The sequence below is a fragment of the Vicia villosa genome, unplaced genomic scaffold (genome assembly GCF_029867415.1).
Source record: "Vicia villosa cultivar HV-30 ecotype Madison, WI unplaced genomic scaffold, Vvil1.0 ctg.000643F_1_1, whole genome shotgun sequence".
NCBI classification, from domain to species: Eukaryota; Viridiplantae; Streptophyta; class Magnoliopsida; order Fabales; family Fabaceae; genus Vicia; species Vicia villosa.
The window spans coordinates 46,133-68,521 of record NW_026705287.1 but is presented as its reverse complement, the minus strand read 5'-3'; the positions used below and the strand labels follow the sequence as shown (position 1 = coordinate 68,521).

The window sequence follows — 22,389 nt, the reverse complement described above, 5'->3', positions numbered from 1 at the left end:
AAAAATTTCAATTAGACCATTTAAATTATTTAAAATTTGATTTTTTTTTTTAAAAATATTCAATTATCTCTTCCAATTACACTCTAATAAAATTTTCTTTAAATTTGGTTAAATCTAAGAGAGATGTATATGTTATGTAGCATTATATGGTTTAATCCAAAACCGATGCATGCCAATTGGAATAAACAAGTTCTAGACAATTCTAAAATAGAGAAAAATGTATTCAATGATGTTACTCTTATTTTTCTTTCTCTAAACATTCTTGTGGTGAAACTCACACAATCAAAATAAAAAAGGGAAAATTTTGGGTTTGAATCTGCACTTCAATTATCTTAATCATTCTTATCTACCTAGTAAAGAACAGGCTAGTGGCAACTCTCTTAATGCCATTTGCATATACCAAAAATCAAATTATGCATACTTTACTATTCTATAGTAGTGATTTATATTCTTAAGGTGAAAAAAGAAAGAAAAATATATGAGGATATATAGATATATAGAAAAAAAAATAGTCCAATACACAAATTTATTTCTCCCCTCATTTGTTTCATTTTTCAAATATAAGAAATAACAAGTTCTCTCTTAATTTTTTTTTTCTCTTATTTATTTGGAAAACTAAGAATGCAAAACTTGTTCAATTTTGGGTCCTTTTTCATAGAAATTTTTACGAAATTCTCCAAATGACATGGACTTATAAATTGGAGGAGTGATTTCATCTACCAAATCTTGTGCTGGTTCAATCATTCTTGAAAATGAAGGATAGATGAAATATGCGATTGATGTTCTTGCACTTTTTGAATTTGTCACAACTCGATGTTCAGCACCAATAAGCCTTCCATTGGTAATTATCTGGAAAAAAAATTATCATATTAAGAAACTATTTAATAGAATTTAACTTAATAAAACAAATGATTAAATTTTACCTGCAAGATTAAGCCAATGTTAACAACAAAAGCATTGAGAATAGGTTCAACAGGAATCCATTCATTGTCCTTAAGAACTTGAAGTCCATGAACCTCTTGATCTTGAAGTAGAAGAGTGATGAGTGTAGGGTCTCTATGTTTGGCTAGGCCTAAAGTTAAACTTGGGTCTGGACATGGAGGGTAGTGATGAGCTAGTACTATTGGATTTTCACTAAGTTCACCAATGAAGTATCCAGGGTTTAGCCCTAACCCTTCACAAAGCATCTCCAAAATTTCATGTCCCAATTTGTTTAATTCTTGTGTATATTTACCAACAATCTCACTGAAAAAAATCCCAAAAAAATTTGTTTATTTGATGCAAAATTTAGGATAAAAAATTAAGAAATTACAATAAAATTTTCTTATTTAATTGCAGCGATAAAAAAAATAAAGATAATAGAAAATGACCAAATACATGTGAAGGTTTAAGATAAATTATATATGATACAATTTAAAACTCAAAATAATATTTTTGTAAAAATTTTTTTAGACGAAATGACAATAACTAATAAAAATTCAAACGCACAACTCGCAGATATTACTCAAATTTAACGAGTTTTATGTTTTAGAAATTTTAAAATATAAAATTATGTATTGAATTAGTGTAATTGGTGTTGGTTATTATTATTTTTTATTGATAATAAAATCTATCATTTAATGTTTTTTGAAACAATATTAATTTTAAATATAATTTTAATAATTTTATTTTTGTATTAAAAAACTATAAATATTTTTTATTAATAATTTTTTTTATATTTTCAGAAAACTTAAAACAGATTATTTTTGGGGGCTTACACCCAACCTAAAAACATGAATCCTATGAAAAAATAAAAAAAGAATTATATCTAAATTTATAGAGAAAATTAGTCAAATAATAAAAAATATCTTTATTTTATATCATTTTGATATTTCTTTCACAAGCAGGCTATTTTTATAATTTGAAACCTACATGTTTTCTCTATATTATTTTTCAGTTTTTTTGTTTCTCGCAACTTCTAGTTCGGTTAAATACCAGAGAATAAACATTTTTTCCTAGTAAAATTATCTTTTTTATTGGAAAAATATTTATTTTTCTACTATAATAAATTATGTCATAATCTATTCTTTCTTTTTCTATTTTCTTTTGATGTTGAAACGAATACACTTTTTTATTTTTTCTTCACGTGGGAACAAAACCTAGAAGCCAATATATAAGTTCCAATTTTTGTGACGGTATGTTTTGTGAGAGACGAAGTCAATGTAATTTTTCTATTTCCATATATATTAAAAAAGTTATTGATTGTTCTATCTATTTATAAATATTGTGTTAAGTTTTGTATATTTGACTTGGTGTTTATTGGTTACATCAATTTATTGCACATTTCAATGTTATCTTATATCCCCTCAATAACGTTGTTTGATGATGCAATCAATTTCACGACAATATTATTGGTTTCAAACTGAAACAAAAACGTACGAATCAAATCAAAACGCCTTATTTGTGAAATATTGAATTAATTGAAGTTGATATTATTGAGTACAGTTGAGAGGTAAAATATATTTTTAAGCTAAAAAATTGACATATAAAATCATAATATTTAATCAAATACTTATAACAATATTAGAAAAATATATAAAAGAAAACTTGTTAAAATAAATTTACTTACCGGTATTTAGGTGGTTTTTGAGGCCAAAACTCCATGAATTCTCCAGAAGGAGGACATGGATGAGTTAATGTATCCTTCCAATATTGGATAGCATCTTTTTTGTAATTCTCACTACTTGCATATATCTTGCAATTAATTCCACTTGGATCTTTAGAACATTCATTCACCTTTTCCTTTGCAGGCATGCCATGAAATTCTTTGAAAACATTCAATGCTTCTTCCACTAAATCCTTTGAAACTCCATGGTTTATAACCTATTTCATAATTTTTTTTAGGTTAGTCTTAGTCATACAACTGTCAGACACACCGCCCACACACAATCTGATGTGTCTATATCACTGACACACGTTGAACAACAGACACGTCAGATGTGACAGTGCAAAAAATTAAAGAAACTAACCTGAAAAAAGCCATATTCTTGAGAAGCTTTCAAAACTTGTGTTATGGTATGAGCATGATCATGTCCTCCAAGATCAATCAAAGGTATTGTCTTAGTTGGAGGGTTTGTGACCTTACCAGGTCTACACTCAGGAGGTTGAACAAACGAAAGAGGGACAGAGGAATTAACGTTAGACCAAGTTGAGACAAGTCTTTGATCCATTGTTTCAATGACTATGTTGTTGTTTAGAGAATTTAAAATATATAGAAACAATGTAGTTTGAAGAAAAATAAGAGTTTTCACATGTTGATTGCATCATTTATAGTTAAACATGTGGCGGTGTGAATTATGGAGTTTCTTCTTGTTTTTGCTTTTTGTTGTTTTTGGGTTGTTTCATATGGTACAAAGGATCTCCGCCCGTTACACATGTAACAAAATGTTTGAATTTTCTTTTGGTCTTAAATATGGCAAAATAAAGTTCAATATTTTAAAATTGATTATTTATTAATTTTATTTTTATTATGTTTATTCTAAATTTGAAATTCTATGCAGTTATTTGTTGATTGAAAGGATTTGGTTTATCTATCGCTACATATTTTAAATTTGATAAAATTGAAACGATATAAAGATGATTAGTATGACTATGCGCAAGGATGATACACAAAAATTGAGGGATGGTTCATTTTTTTTAATAGTAAAATATAATAGGGTCAAATTAATAGGAGAAAAAATAAATGACAGACATTTTTCTATTGTTCAACTTTAACCTTGATTCACCCATGAAGTAATATACTCTCCTCCACACATCATTATATTAGACCCCAGTGCCTTCTTTCGCCGATCACCATGAATAACTTCAACATTTCATGGCCTTGTCTTGATGAACCTTCAAAGCAAGAATCACAACCTAAAACCTTACCGAAGAACCAAAAGAAATTTGCTCAAGCTCTCGCTAATGTTTGCGATATATCACTCTCTCAACTGCCTCAACCTGTGTTAAGGGAATAGAATAGCGATTTTGATACCTACAAAGGAGTGTTTAGATGGAATCAAATTTGCAAATATTATCTACATGGTAGAATAGTGTGGTCCAAAAGGGCTACAACGTGATAACTATTGCCTTGAAGAACAAGCTAACCCTTTTGTAGAAAGATTTAGTCATATGGGAATCACTTCTTTAGGAAAATGATTCAATGAATTTTCCTTTTTCTCATTAAAGGATGTAAGAAAGGTAAGGTTTGTTGCCTATTGGAACTTGGAGTTTGGTTAATTGAAGCTTTTCGCTTGGTCAAGAAACTTTAACCCAAATCTCTATAAGAACACCACAGCTAAGGTTTAAGTGAGGTTGTTGATCGGTCACCAATTTTACTTACTTTCCATCGATTATTTGGTAAGAAATCACTCATTCCGGTAACATCATGGTTTAGTTTTCAATCGCTTTATTTAGTTTTCTTCACATTTTGCAAATGAGTTCTTGTTTATTTTTATTGCTAATTAGATGCTTTTAAGACTTGTTTTGGTAGTGTTTATTGATTTCAGGAAATAGGAAAGTTTCTAAGAGAATTAGAACAAGAGTGGAAGACAATGTGGACAACCAGTGTCGTTTGACGCGGCCAGTGTCATTTGACACGGGCAGAAGCTGAAGAAGAATGGCATGGGCAGAAGCTGACACGGGCAGCCAGTGTCATTTGACACGGCCAGTGTCATTTGACACAGCCAGTGTCATTTGACACGGGCAGAAACAGCAAGAGAAGGGCGTGGGCAGAAGCTGACACGGGCAGCCCGTGTCATTTGACACGGCCGTGTCAGCGTGGATTTGAGGCATTAGAGCCTTTTTGCTGATTTTTACTTTGGACTCATTAAGGGCAATTTTGTCATTCTGCACCAGATGGAAACATAGTATCACTACTTAAACCTATTTTTCATGAGAAGAGGGCATCTTTTGGCAATTGAATTTTTATTTTCACGTACAATTTGGGAGAAGAGCAGAGACATGCAATTGTTGGGAAAACGGAGATCTCTCAACCGCGGAAGCTATTGAAGATCAAAGTCATCCTAATTATATTGTAATGATTTTCTCTTTCACTATGTTTGTTTTTAATTTCATGAACATGAGAGGCTAAACCCCCCAATGCTAGGGGGGTGTCCCTGATTTCCTATTGTAATGACAATTTGCTTATTTTATTAGTAATTTCATAACTTTTTCATTATCATCTTTTTATATAGTGTTCTTAATGCAAACCATTATTGGAAAATAAGGTTTTGATTTATGGTTAATGTTAGGTTGGAAAACCAAGGTTAATGCTTTTGTATAAAAATATAAATCTGTATAATCAAGGAATTGAGATATAGATTTGTAACCGTAAGTTTTCTGTTGAAACAAAGAGATTAGTATTCTTATTATACCACGAAGGAATTTGGGTATAAAAGAAATATTAAATGATTTTCTTTAAAGGAATTTTGGAAAGTCTCACTCAAAATTTGGTGATGATATGAATTAGTGATGATCTGACTAATTTTAAGAGTATTGTTATTATAAGGAATTTCATACACAATCCCCTAGCATTACTTTACTATTTGTCTAATACAAGTTTATTTCGTTATTAATCTTTAATTCATATTTTATAATTTTGCAAACAACATTGAAACAAACCAAGGAGTTTTTGTTCAATTGAATTTGTTAAAACACTTAAGTTTCTGCGCAGTCCTCAAGAGATCGACACTGGGGATAACCCCAATTATTACTACATCGAGAAAATAGTGCACTTGCTATAATTTTCCGATCAAGTTTTTGGCGCCGTTGCCGGGGACTGCCAAAATACAAGTGATTAATTATTCAATTGAAATTTTGTTGCTCTGCAAGCAAAATTTTATTTTCTGCATTCCTATTTGTTGAAGTTTTGTTCCCAACTAACTATCGTCTAATCTTTTTATGCGAGGTAAGACCTCAGCTGAATTTCTTTTTGACGCAGAACCTGAAAGATCATTGCGAGCAAGACTCCGGAAGATTAGACAAGAAAGACTAGCGGCAAACGAAGAAATACCCATAGTTTCAGAATCTGAAAACGAAGAGACACAATCTATTCCTTTTGAGCAGTCAGATTCAGAATCTGAAACTATGGCGGCTGACCCACCTCCCGTTGAAAGACTTTTAGGTGATTATGGAGGAGCGAATGCACCACTTGGCCGGATGACAATAGTTAATCAACCGGTCAACGTCGACCACTTTCAGTTGCATCCTTCAACTATCCGACAACTCGAAAGAAGACCTTTCTCTGGAAAAATCAATGAAGATGCAAATAAGCATCTACAGAGATTTCTGACCATGACTACGTCCCTTAAAATTGAGGGGCATTCTGAAGAAGCCAAAAAGTTAGTGATGTTTCCATTTACACTATCAGAGGATGCTGAAGAGTGGTTCTACTGTTTACCTGCTGGGAGCATTACTACTTGGCAGCAAATGGAGACTACTTTCCTCAACGAGTATTTTCCTGCTTCTGTGTACATCCGCAAGAGGTACGACATAGTTAATTTTAAACAGAAGGAAGGGGAGTCACTTGGGGACGCTTATAAAAGGTACAAAAGATTGTTGGTTGCGTGTCCTACACACAATATGGATGCAACTGAACAAATGCAAAATTTCGTGAATGGCCTAAGAATTAAGACTAAGCAACTCATCGACACAGCTGCTGGTGGCTCAACAAATTTTACAACAGCCACTGGTATTAAGAAGATTATAGAAGCCATTGCTGCAAATGAACACTTGGAGTTATATGACCGTAGTGTGAGCCAACCAGAAGGAATCATCGATCTGAAGTTGGCAAATCAAGTGGTTAAGATGGAGGATCAAATTACAGCTGAAGTAGAAAGAAGACTGAAGAAGATAGCCCTGGATACTCAAACGGTAGCACAGGTTCAACCAGTTCAACCGATTCAAGCAGTGAATTGTGAAATTTGTGGGGGACCTCATTTTGCTATACATTGTGTTGCAACCGCACAACAAGTAGAAGAGATCAATTTTCTGAAGCAAAATAATCCTTACTCAAATACTTACAATCCGGGATGGAAAAATCACCCGAATTTTTCTTGGAAAGATCAACAAGGGAATGACCAAAAGCAAGGGATCGTACCATACCAACCTCAGCAACAACAGTATCGGCCACCACAACAGCAACCATATCAACAACCTCCACAACAACAATTCCAACAACAGGTACCCAGAAAAGCAGATTGGGAACTTGCCATTGAAAAGATGGCCGCTCAAAGCTCCCAATTCCAAGAAGAAACAAGGAGTAATTTTCGAAACACGGGTGCATCCATCAAAAATCTTGAGGTTCAGATGAGTCAGATAGCACAACAACTCGCCAATGCTCAACCACAAGGTGCCTTACCAAGTGCAACTGTTACAAACCCAAGGGAGCATCAGAATGTGAATGTCATCTCAACAAGAAGTCAGAGGAGATCAAAACCAGAAGAAAAAAATGAAATCGAGTATGATGATATCATCGAAGTAGATATTGAAGTGCATGAAAATAAGAAAGTGCCAGAGGAGGTGATACAACCTATGAAGCCAACTGAAGAGAGAAGGAAAAAAGAGCCGACACCATTGATTAAGTTGCCGTATCCTTCTCGAGTAGCAAAGAAGGACCAAAAAGAGAAAGACTTGGAGAAGTTTGCCACATACTTCAAAAAGTTAGAGATCAATATTCCATTCTTTGATGCACTCGAGAAGATGCCAATGTACAGGAAATTCATGAAGGAAGTGATATCTAAAAAGAAACCAACAAGGGGTGAAGGTGTAGTTAAGAAGGAGAAATGTTGTGCAATCTCACCAGAGAAGAGAATACCAATCAAGGAGAAAGATCCTGGATCAGTTGCAATACCGTGCACGATAAAAAACAAAACTTTCATGAAGGTTCTAATTGATTCGGGTGCTAGTGTGAGCTTAATGCCATTATCTATCTTCAAAAAGCTCGGTATTGAAAAGGTGAATGAAAGAGGAACAGAGTTGAAATTTGCAGATCACACCATGAAGAGGTCATATGGGGTGGCAGAAGATGTATTGGTAGAAATTGACAAATTTGTTTTTCCAGTTGATTTTGAAATAATGGATATCCCTGAAGATGAAGAGACCCCTATTATTCTGGGTCGACCTTTCTTGCGCACTAGTCGGTGCAATTTCGATATTGAAAAAGGTACTCTGACTTTGAAATCTTTTGATGAAGAAATAACTCTGAAAGTGTTAGACACCAAGAAGCAGGGTGAAAGTGGAGATAACCAATCTTCAGTTGGAATGATCCACATAGTAGGCAAAAGCAAAAGATCGGAACCAACCCCAAAAAGGGTCTCAAGCTTAATCTCTCAGGTGGCAACATCTCATATAAAAACTCCAAAGTCCAATAAAGAAATCAAGGAAAGAAAGAAAAGGGAACATCAAGACAAGGAGATGGAAGTTGAAAGTTACTTGAGGCAAAAAGTGGTCCATCCTTTAAATCTAGATGAGTTCTGGGTTGCGGAAAGGACAAGCAACATGGTGCGGAAGAGGAAGTATCCCCCATAATAGAAGGGAATGGACCGTCGAGCCATGCGACGTTAAACGAAGCGCTTCGTAGGAGGAAACCCACGGTTTTAATAATGCGGTTTACTTTTTGTTTTGTTTTTCAGAAAATAAAGAAAAGTGGGTCTCTCTGGTGAAAGCTAGGAAGCGGAAGCTGGAGTCGCAGTACCCTCTGTGAGTTCACCCTCGCTATCTCGAATTGAAACATTGAGGTCAATGTTTCGTTCAAGTGTGGGGGGGTTTTATTGCGTTCTGTTTTTTTTTTATTTTGAGTAGTTGTTTTTCCTAGTATTTCTATGCTATTATGTTTACCAAGTGTTACAGATTGATGAGATTTACCGGATGGTTGATGGAGTGGTAGTAAAAGGATGAAAGATCCAACCCAAACTTGCATCCCAGGCATCCCTGGAAGTTGATTCAACCAAGAATTATTGTGGGACGCAACTTAACAACACCGGACTGAGATTGAAAGTTGGCATCCATGAACCGAAAAAGAAGCAACATTACACAAGAAGTATTGTGGATCCTGTAAGTTATGCCCAACATTGTGAGAGCACAGAAAGCCACAAATATATCATCATGAGAGAATAGTCAGGTATGACTTTACCACTTTGAATTTGCGTATGTTCTACTCATATGACACTACACATTGACACACACTGAGGCACGTTGTTTGTGTTAACATTGAGCCTTTCCAGCCACCCTGTATTATGTTTATCCTTTGCAAACCCCTTTGAGCCTGTATCCTTTGTTTGTGTTAACCACATCTATTAACCCTTGGCCAAAAAGAAAAAAATATATATCTTTAAATTCAATTTCTTTTCCTACCCTGCTCTGCATAAGTGTTTGATGTTGTTGTTAAATCAGTGCAAAATCATAAGTTTGGGGTAGTACGCCTAAAAGAAAGGCGAGTGCGAAAAAAAATATATGTGTTGAAAAAAAAAGAGAAGAAAAAGAGTTGAGACATCAAAATGCATATGAAAAAAAAAAAGAGAGAGGAATTGGAATTAGCACTCGCCAAAGCATACGCTCAAAGCAACAATTGAGTGAAGAAAAAGAGTAGAAATGGTGTGATTGAATCCCATGATGCTAAACGAAGCACTAAAACAAGAACAACAACAACACGAATGTTGAGCCTACACCACTTGCATATCCTATTCCTTGTTTATCCCACCTGTCCTAAGCCCCGTTTCGACCCAAAGACCTCAAAAAGTGTGTGCAAAGTGTTTGTGTATGAAAGTAGAATGTATTCGAATTTAAAAGTTGGTATTGCATATTATGAACTTGTGAGTGAATTTTTATTCTGAACCCCGAGAGAATTGGTGAGATGTGTGATAAAGCTTACAGGTGAAGTGGTAATTTGATGTGATAGTGAAGCGGGCGATTCGGGTTGTGAAATCGACAAGATTGACCGGAATGGTGAAAGTTGAGTTGCGAAAAGCACGGTTGTATTGTGGTAAGCTTAATTCAGGGGTGACCTCAGTTTTGTCTATTCATGCATTGCGTGAGGACAAGCAATGAGATAAGTTTGGGTTGTGATCGGTCACCAATTTTACTTACTTTCCATCGATTATTTGGTAAGAAATCGCTCATTCCGGTAACATCATGGTTTAGTTTTCAATCGCTTTATTTAGTTTTCTTCACATTTTGCAAATGAGTTCTTGTTTATTTTTATTGCTAATTAGATGCTTTTAAGACTTGTTTTGGTAGTGTTTATTGATTTCAGGAAATAGGAAAGTTTCTAAGAGAATTAGAACAAGAGTGGAAGACAATGTGGACAACCAGTGTCGTTTGACGCGGCCAGTGTCATTTGACACGGGCAGAAGCTGAAGAAGAATGGCATGGGCAGAAGCTGACACGGGCAGCCAGTGTCATTTGACACGGCCAGTGTCATTTGACACAGCCAGTGTCATTTGACACGGGCAGAAACAGCAAGAGAAGGGCGTGGGCAGAAGCTGACACGGGCAGCCCGTGTCATTTGACACGGCCGTGTCAGCGTGGATTTGAGGCATTAGAGCCTTTTTGCTGATTTTTACTTTGGACTCATTAAGGGCAATTTTGTCATTCTGCACCAGATGGAAACATAGTATCACTACTTAAACCTATTTTTCATGAGAAGAGGGCATCTTTTGGCAATTGAATTTTTATTTTCACGTACAATTTGGGAGAAGAGCAGAGACATGCAATTGTTGGGAAAACGGAGATCTCTCAACCGCGGAAGCTATTGAAGATCAAAGTCATCCTAATTATATTGTAATGATTTTCTCTTTCACTATGTTTGTTTTTAATTTCATGAACATGAGAGGCTAAACCCCCCAATGCTAGGGGGGTGTCCCTGATTTCCTATTGTAATGACAATTTGCTTATTTTATTAGTAATTTCATAACTTTTTCATTATCATCTTTTTATATAGTGTTCTTAATGCAAACCATTATTGGAAAATAAGGTTTTGATTTATGGTTAATGTTAGGTTGGAAAACCAAGGTTAATGCTTTTGTATAAAAATATAAATCTGTATAATCAAGGAATTGAGATATAGATTTGTAACCGTAAGTTTTCTGTTGAAACAAAGAGATTAGTATTCTTATTATACCACGAAGGAATTTGGGTATAAAAGAAATATTAAATGATTTTCTTTAAAGGAATTTTGGAAAGTCTCACTCAAAATTTGGTGATGATATGAATTAGTGATGATCTGACTAATTTTAAGAGTATTGTTATTATAAGGAATTTCATACACAATCCCCTAGCATTACTTTACTATTTGTCTAATACAAGTTTATTTCGTTATTAATCTTTAATTCATATTTTATAATTTTGCAAACAACATTGAAACAAACCAAGGAGTTTTTGTTCAATTGAATTTGTTAAAACACTTAAGTTTCTGCGCAGTCCTCAAGAGATCGACACTGGGGATAACCCCAATTATTACTACATCGAGAAAATAGTGCACTTGCTATAATTTTCCGATCAGTTGTATATAGGGATGTGCATGGTTCTAAAACCAACCCGAATTTATTTATATATATATATATATATATATAAGTTGGTTTTTAAAATTGTTTTTATAAAACTAGTTTATTTATTTTACAATTGATTTACATTTGGATTGATTCAGTTTAAAACAGATTCCTATTAAAAATTGATTTTTAATTTGAATAAGTTCTAAAACGGTTTTTGTCAAAATCGATTTTATCAGATTTCTTTTATGGTTTACAAATCAAATTATTTACCATAGAACCGATTTATCTTTGTTAGATAGTTTCAGAAAGGTTCATAAAAAGTTCGAACTCGATTTTTATTAAAAATTATTTTTGTTTATATATTTTTTTTAAGGAATAGGATTTCCTCAATTATGAATAATTAAAATAGTTAAGCTACAAATTCTTTATATTTTTATTCCTGACTTCTAACTTCTTTTCTAAAGTACAAAAATTAGAATATATTAAATATGAAAAATAGAATATACTATTTTTAAACAAAAAAAAGGATTAAATATGTTTTTGATCTCAATAAATATCTCAAAATTTATTTTTACTCCCTATAAAAAAATAATACATTTTAGTCCCTACAAAAAATCTATGCACTCAATTTTAGTACCTGCTATTTTCTAAAATTTTGAAAACTATTTAATTATCCTTAAACTTTTAAATTTTTGAATAATTTTCTTCATACATGGTTACAATATTTCTTTACCAAATTTTAAATCTTTTTAAAATGAGAATAATCAAATATGATTTTTTAAAATTTCAAAAGATAATGATAAAAGTAATGAAAATCTCGACCTATACATCAAATTTTGAGTTTCACTTTTTTCAAAGAAGTTTTTATAACGTTTTAAACATGTCTACAAAATAATCATTCAGAAATACATATTGGTTTAACGGAAAAGACTAAAACTACGTTCATACTAATTTTGTAGGGAGCAAAACATGCAATTTTTTTATAGGGAGTAAAAATAAAATTTAATAATTTTACGAGGATAAAAACATATTTAACCAAAATAAAAATAATATAGTGGAACAAAACAATGATTTCTAAAAAGTAATTTTAGAAAAGAAGAACAAAGATTCATTGATCTCAACCAAGTCTAACAAAAAAAATAAAACTAAACAAAATTAAAATGAAACAAGCAAATAAAAAAATTATTAGGAAAAAAGCCAAAATCAAAATAAATCAGATCTATAGGAAAAAAATAAACTTGTTACAAAATAAGGAGAAAGAAGATAAAAGAGAATAAAAAAAGATGAGAACAATTATGTATTATTTCTTCGGTGTATTTGTCTACAATGAAATTGGTCCTATTTATAGGACAACATACATACCATGTAATAAATACAAATTATTCTAAATAAGGAATAAAGTTATTGGGAGACAATCATCCAATTATTCATAAAACTCCCCCTTGGATGTTTGTTTTGGATATGCCTCGTTAAAACTTTTACTAGAAAAAACTCAGTGGGAAAAAATCTAGTGAAGGAAAAAAAGTACAATATTCTTTTAAAATAAATTTATTTCTCCCCCTCAGCTAAACAATTATTTCTTCGACGATGAATATCAATCTTTTGTATTAGTTATTTAAAAGTTCTACTTGGGAGTGACTTTGTGAAAAGATCAGCAAAATTATCACATGAACGCATTTGTTGAATGTTTATATCACTATTCTTCTGAAGATCATGAGTGAAAAATAACTTTGGAGATATGTGTTTTGTTTGGTCTCCTTTAATGTAACAATCTCTCAATTGAGTGATGCATGCAGTATTATCTTCATATATGATCGTTTTATTTGTTTTTCCAGAAGACAAACCACAAGTATTTTGTATGTATTGGATTAAGGATCTCAACCAAACACATTCTCGACTTGTCTCATGTAGTGCTAAAAGTTCTGCATGATTAGATGAAGTTGTTGCTATTGTTTGTGTCACCGATCTCCATGAAATAATTGTACCACCACATGTAAATAAATAACATGTTTGTGATCTACCATTATGAGGATTTGACAAGTAACCCGCATCTGCATAACTTGTTAATTCGAATCTGGATACTTTGGTATAAAACAAATCCATGTCTATTGTTCCTCTAAGGTAACAACTATATGTTTGATTCTAGTATATGTTTGACTCAGTTCTAATGTCTTCGTGCCGGTGAAGAATTATATCTTGCTTATAGATTTACAGCTAATGATATATTAGGACGTGTATAATTAGTAAGGTGCATTAGTGCTCCAATTGAACTGAAATATGGTACTTCAGGATCAAGCAATTCTTCATTCTTTTATCAAGGTCTGAAAGAATCTTATCCAAATCCAATGATTTAACATCATCGGGATATACAAAAATTGAGACTTGCCTATATAGAAATGCATTATCACTTTTTCTATATAAATTTAATTGTGTACAAATTTCTATTATCCAAATGTTCATTTAGTAAGGATTTTTTCCCCCCAATTTCTTCATCTCAAACAATTTATTTAAACAATTATACCTTCTGGAAGCTCTTCAGGAGTTCTAATAATATTTATGTTATCCTCATGTACATTCATTATAGCAAATACTTTTCCATATCTTTTTATAAAAAGGCAAGGACAAATGGAATTATCTTAGAAAATATTCACTGAGACGATTATAACACTTGTGTCCATATTGTTTTAGTCCATAGATAGATTTGTTCAATTTAATGGAGTAGCTTTCTCAAAATCCATAATTATATGCATATGGTATATTGAACTCTTCAGGGAGTTTCAAGTAAATTTCAATATCTAGTGAGCCATACAAATAAATAAGTCGTTACAACATCCATCATGTGAAAGTTAAGTCTTTCATGTGCTACAAGATTTATTAAATATCGAAAAGTACTTACACCTACTGCAGGTGAATATGTCTCATCAAAATCAATTTCAGATCTTTGCAAAAATCTTTGAGCTATTAGTTGGGTTTGTATCTCACAATTTTATTATTTCAATTTTTGCCTAAAAAGTCATCTATATCCAACCGGATTCACACCTTGAGGTGTTCGGACTACAAGTCCAAAAACTTGTCTTTTGTAGAGTGAGTTTAATTCTGCTTTAATTGCATCTTTCCATTTTGGCCAATCTCACTTCGTCTACAATTTTTAATAGACGTTGGTTCATGATCCTCTTTGTCATTTATCACATTTAGCGTTATATTGTACGGAAAACATCATTAATGTTGACTTCGTGTCGGTTCCATTGTATTCCATTTTGGACATAATTTATCGAGATCTTTTTATTTTCACGAGTTTCAAGTACCTGATCAATCTCTTCTGGAGATGAAATGTTTATTATGTCTAAATATTCTTTTATATTTTCTATATCCTCACTTGGGTCATATTTAATTTTAGCTTATTTGCTTGGTAGAGGATTATTAATATTGGAACCGACTTTCCAACCATGTTTCATGCATGGTTTCAATTCATTTGTAATATTATATTATCCAACAGGAGAATCCACTTCAATTGTAGTATTAACAGCTATAATTGGTTGTATAAAATTTTCAAATGAATAATCTTTTGAAATTCTGATGTTAGAACAAGAAATGTTCTGATCAATATTCTTAGTTTTGATGATAACATTATGTATGAATTTTGTATAAGACAATGTGGTACTCTAATCCTTTAAGTTTTCCATTTCAGGAAATATATAAAGAGTATGCACAAATCAGCGTTCAGAAGCACTGACCCAGAAAGTTCTGGATGGCTTCATCAGAACATGGTCTGGCAAGACATCAGAAGATGGTCCTGCAGAATCAGAACATGAACTGGAAAGCATCAGAAGATGGCAGTCAGAAGTACAAGCTCTGAAGCTCTGATGGTATCACGCTCAAAGCTCTTCAAAGTCAGAAGACAGAAGATGCTCTGCACCAAAGCTGATGACTCTGATATTCAAACGTTGTTATATACAAAATCTGAGTCCAAAAGAAAGTACAAGATGAAAGGCTATAACGTCAAATCTCTGACAGACAAAAGGAACGTTAGAAGCTACAGAAGGCAAAGTCAGTAAAAGCAGCAAAAGCATGGCTCGAGGTAGTTGACAAAAGTGTGAAACATTAAATGCAGCGTTGTACTATTCACGCAAAGCATTAAATGCTCCAAAGGGTCATTTCCTCTCAAGCGCCTATATATAGAAGTTCTGATCAGAAGCAACATATAACACTTGCGCAAACTTACAGAAACACTGTCAAAATCAAAAGCAAAAGAACTTCATCTTCAACCTCACATCTTTGTAATATCTTAGTGAGTGTTAAGAATTAGAACTTAAGAGAAATATCACTTTGTGTGATTATAGCTTTATTAGAAGCAACTCAATACTCTTGTAAACTTTTATTTTACATTGATTGTAAAGGAATTCCTAGAGTGATCAGGATACTCTAGAAGAATTAGAGGGTATCTAAGTGGATAACCATTGTAATCAGTTGGATTAGTGGATTAAATCCTCAGTTGAGGTAAATCACTCTAAAGGGGTGGACTGGAGTAGTTTGGTTAACAACGAACCAGGATAAAAATCATTGTGTTGATTATTTTTATCTTCCAGGTTTTTGAGTTACACTTACTCAATCCCCCCATTTCTAAGTGTTTTTCTATCCTTCATCTGATTCATATTGATTTGTATGAGGATCAAGATCTAAAATTGTTCATTTGAACTTCTTGTTCATGATTTCAGTTGCTTATTCCCTCCCCTAATATTGGGAAAATAAATTTATCAAGTGTTATCAGCCTATTGGGTTGCAATCAAGTATTTGGTTATTTACTCAAATTATATCCTCAAAATTGAGATTCATATTAATTATATTTTTTCAATATTCTTTCATGACTCATCTTAATGTATTATATTGGAGCAATTGAAATATACACAACACATCCAAATGTTCACTTAGATGAGAAGTATTAAAATAAATTAGGGAGAACTAAGATATAATATCTTATTGGCTTGATGCGAATAAATATTTTAAAACCATATTTTTGGTGTTTCAAATATTTAATTTAGAATTGATGTTCTCATAAGTATCAACCATATAATTAACTTTAGACGTCTAAAGAATGGATTTTAGGGTCCATTTTCTTTTTATTAATATATATTACATGATATTTAATATAAATTTTAATAATATATGTGATACTTATATAGGAAATTTTAAAAAAAATCTAGAAAACAAGATCTTAGTCTAATTAGTTGAGAAAATAATTTCACAAACTTCTAGTTGTGAGTAGAGACATATTCATGATCTTTTAGTCGATACAACAATTAATGCCATAAAAACTCAATTTCTCAAATTTTTCTTTGAAAACACACCACTTTATTAAATTAAAGAAACTTCTGGTTCTTCAAAACTAATTCTCGCATCATAATACATCCTAGATAACCTAACCAATTTTGTCAACAATACACTTAAGTGTAACTAGATTGCCGGCCCGTGCTTCGCACGGGTATATTAGAAATAAAATTACATTTTTTCATAATAATTTATATTTAATTTTTTATTTGCATATAAATTTATTTTGTAGGCCATTTAGATTATGTTTATAATTATATTATTAAATTTTCAATGTGAAAGACAATAAATTAGAAAAAAAATTTACTTTTTAGTCAATTATATGTGAGATTAAATTATACATATTTATATTATATCTACTTACATAGACATATTACCTAGACCTTTATTTGTATAAAAATTTAATTTATAGTATTAATTTTGAGGCTATGTATATAACTTGTGTGTTGCACAGGTTTTATTATAGTATAATTATATGAACTTTTTCGTTCAATGAAAAAATATAAATAAAATTTGTTGACATTAATATATGATTGTATATAAATGTTTTTTCTCATTTATTTGATTTCTTTTTATCTTTTTTATTACTCTTATGTTACTTTTTTCAAATATTGTATTCTCATCATTACTTTAATTATATTTCAAAGAAAATAATAATTATATATCATAGGAAGACAAAATAATATAAATTAAGAGATAATTTGCATGGTCAAATTAAATTCCTTATAAATTATTTTAGTTGTTTTTATAACATGTAATATAATTTTTGATTCATGCACTTTATTATTAATTGTGCACCTTAACTGAATGTATGCGATCATACTATCAATTTGATCAAATGCTTCTACATAGAATTGTGGGAAATAAAAAAATATAATTTCAATTAAAATTGCAATAAAATAATAAAAAATATTTTTTTTAAACTCAAGCTTAGATAGTTTAATAGAGAGGTGTAGATAAATTTCAGAGATAACATGGGTAAGATCATACAAAATTATAAGATAAAATTTTTATTAACAGATTTATTTTATTTTATAAAATAATAATTTATAAACATTTTAAAATCAATTAGATACACATTATAATAAAAATAAAATTCATTTTTATCATTCTCATTATATCAAGTGAGTCACAAATACATCTTTCTCAATAAAATATTGACAAATGATACATTTTTTGTATTATTAGATTATTCATTCTTGTTTATTGAAGATCTCCAATAAATAAATAAATAAATTTAAATCAAATACACATTTTTCTCAAAGATTACTGTTAAAAATATACTTACATAAGCTGCAATTTTTCTCATGATTTTCAAGTAATAAGGATGTAAAACTAATATGAGTTTTCTTTATCCTCTTCTTTTCGCTCACATAACAAAAATAATTATATTCAAATAAACAATAAAAAGAAGAGAAAATCATAAAATTAGATAGAGAAATATTATATTGATGCTCAAAACAAATTATTACAAAACATCATAGATAAAATGTTTAAATAATTGATAGGATAAATAAAGTTGAGTCTTTAACCTGGAACATAAATCAAATTCATTAGCTAGCCTGCAACGTAAATTAAAAAATAATTAAAATATAAGAGAACTCTAAGAAAAAGTAATCAAAATATCAATATAAAAGGAAAAGTAGATCTTGTAAACAAAAACAAAAAAAGAAAGAAAAGTGGTAGGTTAGGTGGTAGATGTAACCTATTTATATTGAATAAAAATTTCTTATTGAAGAAATTGAAAAGATAAAAAAACACCACCATAAAAACATTTAATGAGGTACCGTTTATTTTCAATACAGTTTTCTATAGAAGTTATACTTAATAATTGTAAATTATTAGTCTGTTATAAATCTAATAGTAAATTATATTGATTATATTTTAAATTTTTAAAACGTTACACATAAATTTATTAGTTATAATGAATTAAAATGAATTAGTTATGATAATATAAAATAAATTAGTTTTAATTAGCTCTAATAATATAAAAATATTACGCATTAAATTAATTAGTTATAATGCTTTAAATAAAATATCATTTGAATTATTGATTTATATAAATTGTATGAATTTTTTTTAAATTATTATGTTTATTATAATTGTTGTTATTTAATTATTATTATTTTATTTATATAAAATATTTATTTATATACTTTATTAATAATTAATATATATTAAAATTGTATTCATATTTTTTTTGTATACTACTATTGTAAAATAGATAAATACTTATAATTTTTATAAATCATATTATTTTTAATCATAGTAACTTAATAAAATATTATTATTATAATAATAATAATTATTATTATTATTATTATTATTTTGTTATTGGATGAATATTATATTATAATTTATTAATTATATTATTATTGTTAATAGTGATGGTTGAATATTATATTATTATTAATATTATTTTAATCGTAGTAGCTGAATATTATATTATATTATATTATTACTATTATTTTTATAATTTTATTTTTTCTTATTAGATGAATATTATAATTTATTATTCATATTATTGTTGTTGTAATTTATTGGTCTGTTATAAATATAATAGTAAATTATATTAATTATATTTAAAAAATTTAAAATGTTACACATAAATTAATTAGTTATAATGCTTTAAATAAAATTTCATTTTAATTATTGATCTTTATACAATGTATGAATTTTTTTTAAAATTATTATGTTTATTATTATTATTATCGTTAATATTATTTAAATTATTATTATTATTTTGTTTATTTATATTTAATATTTATTTATATACTTTTTTAATAATTAATACTACTAATTTTTAGTAGTAGATGAATATTATATTATATTATATTATATTATATTATATTATATTATATTATTATAATTAATAATTAGATTATATTTTTAATAATTAATATTTATCTTATTTTTAAAATATTAAAAATAATTAGAAATTGAATATAGAATTTTATAAAATATTTATTGTTATTATAATTATTTTTAATATTGATACATGAATATTATATTATTTCTATTATTACTAATTTATAAAATTAAAAAAAGTAGTTTAGAAGTTAATAATATCAATGATAATAGGAGTTATATATATATTACAATTAACATATATTCAGAATAAGTATTTAAAATTTTAGGATTAATTATTTAAATTATATTTAGAATTAGAATTATTATGTTTCTTATTATTATAATTATATATATATATATATATATATATATATATATATATATATATATATTGTATTTATATTTTTTATTTAGGCTAAATTACAGTTTTGGTCCCCCGTTTTAGGTTTTTCACGATTTTGGTCCCCTTATTTTCTTTTTAAACAGTTTTGGTCCTCCATCCCAATTTTGTCCATGAACAATGCATGAACAGTACATGAACAGTGATCAGTTGCATCAAAATTGGGATGGGGGAACAAAATCGTGGAAAACCCAAAACAGAGGGACCAAAACTGCAATTTAGCCTTTTATTTATTATCTATCATAAATTAGTTATATACATTTTTTATTATTTGTTTTTAGATATTTGGATATTATATAATTATATCAATTTTATTAATCTTTTTATATTTTTTATTTGTATTTATTATTTAGAAAAGCTAAGTAATTCATGTTAATATAAATATCAAATAATTTTATTATTAAAAATAAATAAATAAAAGAGAATAATTAAAAAAGCATAATTTTTTAACATTGCAATGGGATTTAATACATTAAAGAATGTTAAATGGGATATAAATTATAAAAAATTTATAACTTATTTATTTGACAATTTTTTTAAATAAAAATTATTTGATATTTATATTTAAATTAAATATATATTTATAATTATTATTATTATTATTGGAGAATTAATGACTTTTGTATAAAAATGAGAATTAGAATAATAAGATATAATAGTTCTAATTGAATATATTATTATTATTATTATTACTATTTTTAATATTATTATTAGTTAAATGGCTTTTTGTATAAAAAAATGAGAATTAGAATAATAAGATATAATAGTGCTAACTGAATATATTATTATTATTACTATTATTATTATTATTTTAAATATTATTATTAATTAGATATTATATAATGATTATTAATACTGGTGGTTTAATATTATTATTTTTTTATATTATTATTATTATTATAAATATTACAATAATTATTATTATTTATCTTAATATAGAGTTTGTATAATTATAATTTGTACTTATAATTAGAATTTTTATTAATAATTATTAATGTAAAATCAATTTTTAAAATAGTAGAATTAGGATTGATATTAGAGTGACATGTGTGAAAAGTTGCCAAGATTTGTTATCATGATGACACATGGCTAGAGTTGCAATCATCACAACCTTGCATTTATATATAAGATCTGTAAACTTCTGATTTACATTAATACGTATAATTATATTCTTCTATTTTGTTTCAATCCATAGTAAATAATAAAATTATTTATATAAACTATATTTTTAAAAATGGATGGCATATAATTTAACTACAATGTTGACATCTAAATAAGAAATAAAACATTTATAAATTTTAATAATAATCACGTAGTACTTAAAGCACGTTACTACACTTTCTTATGCTTTTCGTATATAGCATGTAGAATACAAAAATTATTCAACAAATATAAACAACTCTAAAGATTTTATGCAAGAATTATAAATTAATAAACAAATTTGAAATAAAAGAAAATAAATATGGTTCATTAAAAAAAATCAAACAAAAAATATATATGTATACTATAAAACACATTATTTTTTTAAAAAATAATTTATTAATCAAATCACCATTAAGAATTATCTTTGTAATATACAAATTTAAAAATTAAATATCTAACATAGAAAAAATTTATTTAATATTTGGGCGTTTTGTTTTATTTATATTTTTATAAAACACACTAATAATAATAACACAAATTATATTGGAGCTGCAGATTAAAACGACTCAATCCTGGATCATGCGAGCCATTCTGAGTCAAAGGGCCTATATCCAACAATACCAAACTATCTGGGCAGACATGAACATGAGGCAGAAGTTTAAATGCAGTGATTTCTATAAAGCCATTCAGAATTCACCCAAGGAGATATGTTTTTTGTGACAATAAGGAGACTATTAGTCATCTGTTTTTTGATTGTGAAGAAATGAAGAGCATTGGGAGATATGTTTTACAATGGCTAGATATTCACCATTCTCCAAAAAGATGGGAAGAAGAGATCGATTGGATTCAAAGGAAAGGTAAAGACAAAGGTTGGAGGACCAAGCTCTTTAGGCTTGCTCTTACTGAAACAATATATGGGGCTTGGTTGTACTGAAATGGTACTTGTTTTGGCAAAGTAATGCATAGAGCAAAAGTCTTGGAGACTATTCTTGAAAAAATAGTTTATAGAAGCTAGGGGTGTAAAGATTTAAAAAGCCACATTGTTAATTATATGGCTTTTTGATTTCTCCTTTCTTATTTCTTGGTCCCCTTGATAGCTGGATCATTTTGATCGCTTTGTAATCCTTGTTTTTGGAATTCTAATAAAAGTCTATTTTATTTCAA

The 22,389-nt window shown here is 29.1% G+C and overlaps 1 protein-coding gene and 1 non-coding gene across 2 annotated transcripts; one reads left to right on the top strand and one right to left on the bottom strand.

The window, feature by feature from the left end:
• Positions 1 to 615: 615 nt before the first annotated feature.
• Positions 616 to 3,315, bottom strand: LOC131630082 (hyoscyamine 6-dioxygenase-like). The gene is made up of 4 exons (XM_058900878.1): positions 3,009 to 3,315; positions 2,609 to 2,862; positions 924 to 1,245; positions 616 to 849 (listed from the first exon to the last, which is right to left on the bottom strand). The coding sequence occupies exons 1-4, from the start codon at positions 3,207 to 3,209 to the stop codon at positions 616 to 618; spliced, it is 1,011 nt and encodes a 336-aa protein (XP_058756861.1). The 5' UTR covers positions 3,210 to 3,315.
• A 260-nt stretch (positions 3,316 to 3,575) lies between these two features.
• LOC131630112 (U6 spliceosomal RNA) lies at positions 3,576 to 3,676 on the top strand. Its single transcript, XR_009292242.1, has one exon. It is a non-coding gene; the product is annotated as a U6 spliceosomal RNA (small nuclear RNA).
• The last annotated feature ends 18,713 nt before the right edge of the window (positions 3,677 to 22,389 follow it).

Coding starts and splice junctions, on each gene's coding strand:
- LOC131630082 (XM_058900878.1), bottom strand. CDS start 3,209: ATGGATCAAAGACTTGTCTCAACTTGGTCTAACGTTAATTCCTCTGTC. Junction 1,246..2,608: donor CAAAAACCACCTAAATACCG/GTAAGTAAATTT, acceptor GATTTTTTTCAG/TGAGATTGTTGGTAAATATA. Junction 850..923: donor ACATTGGCTTAATCTTGCAG/GTAAAATTTAAT, acceptor TTTTTTTTCCAG/ATAATTACCAATGGAAGGCT.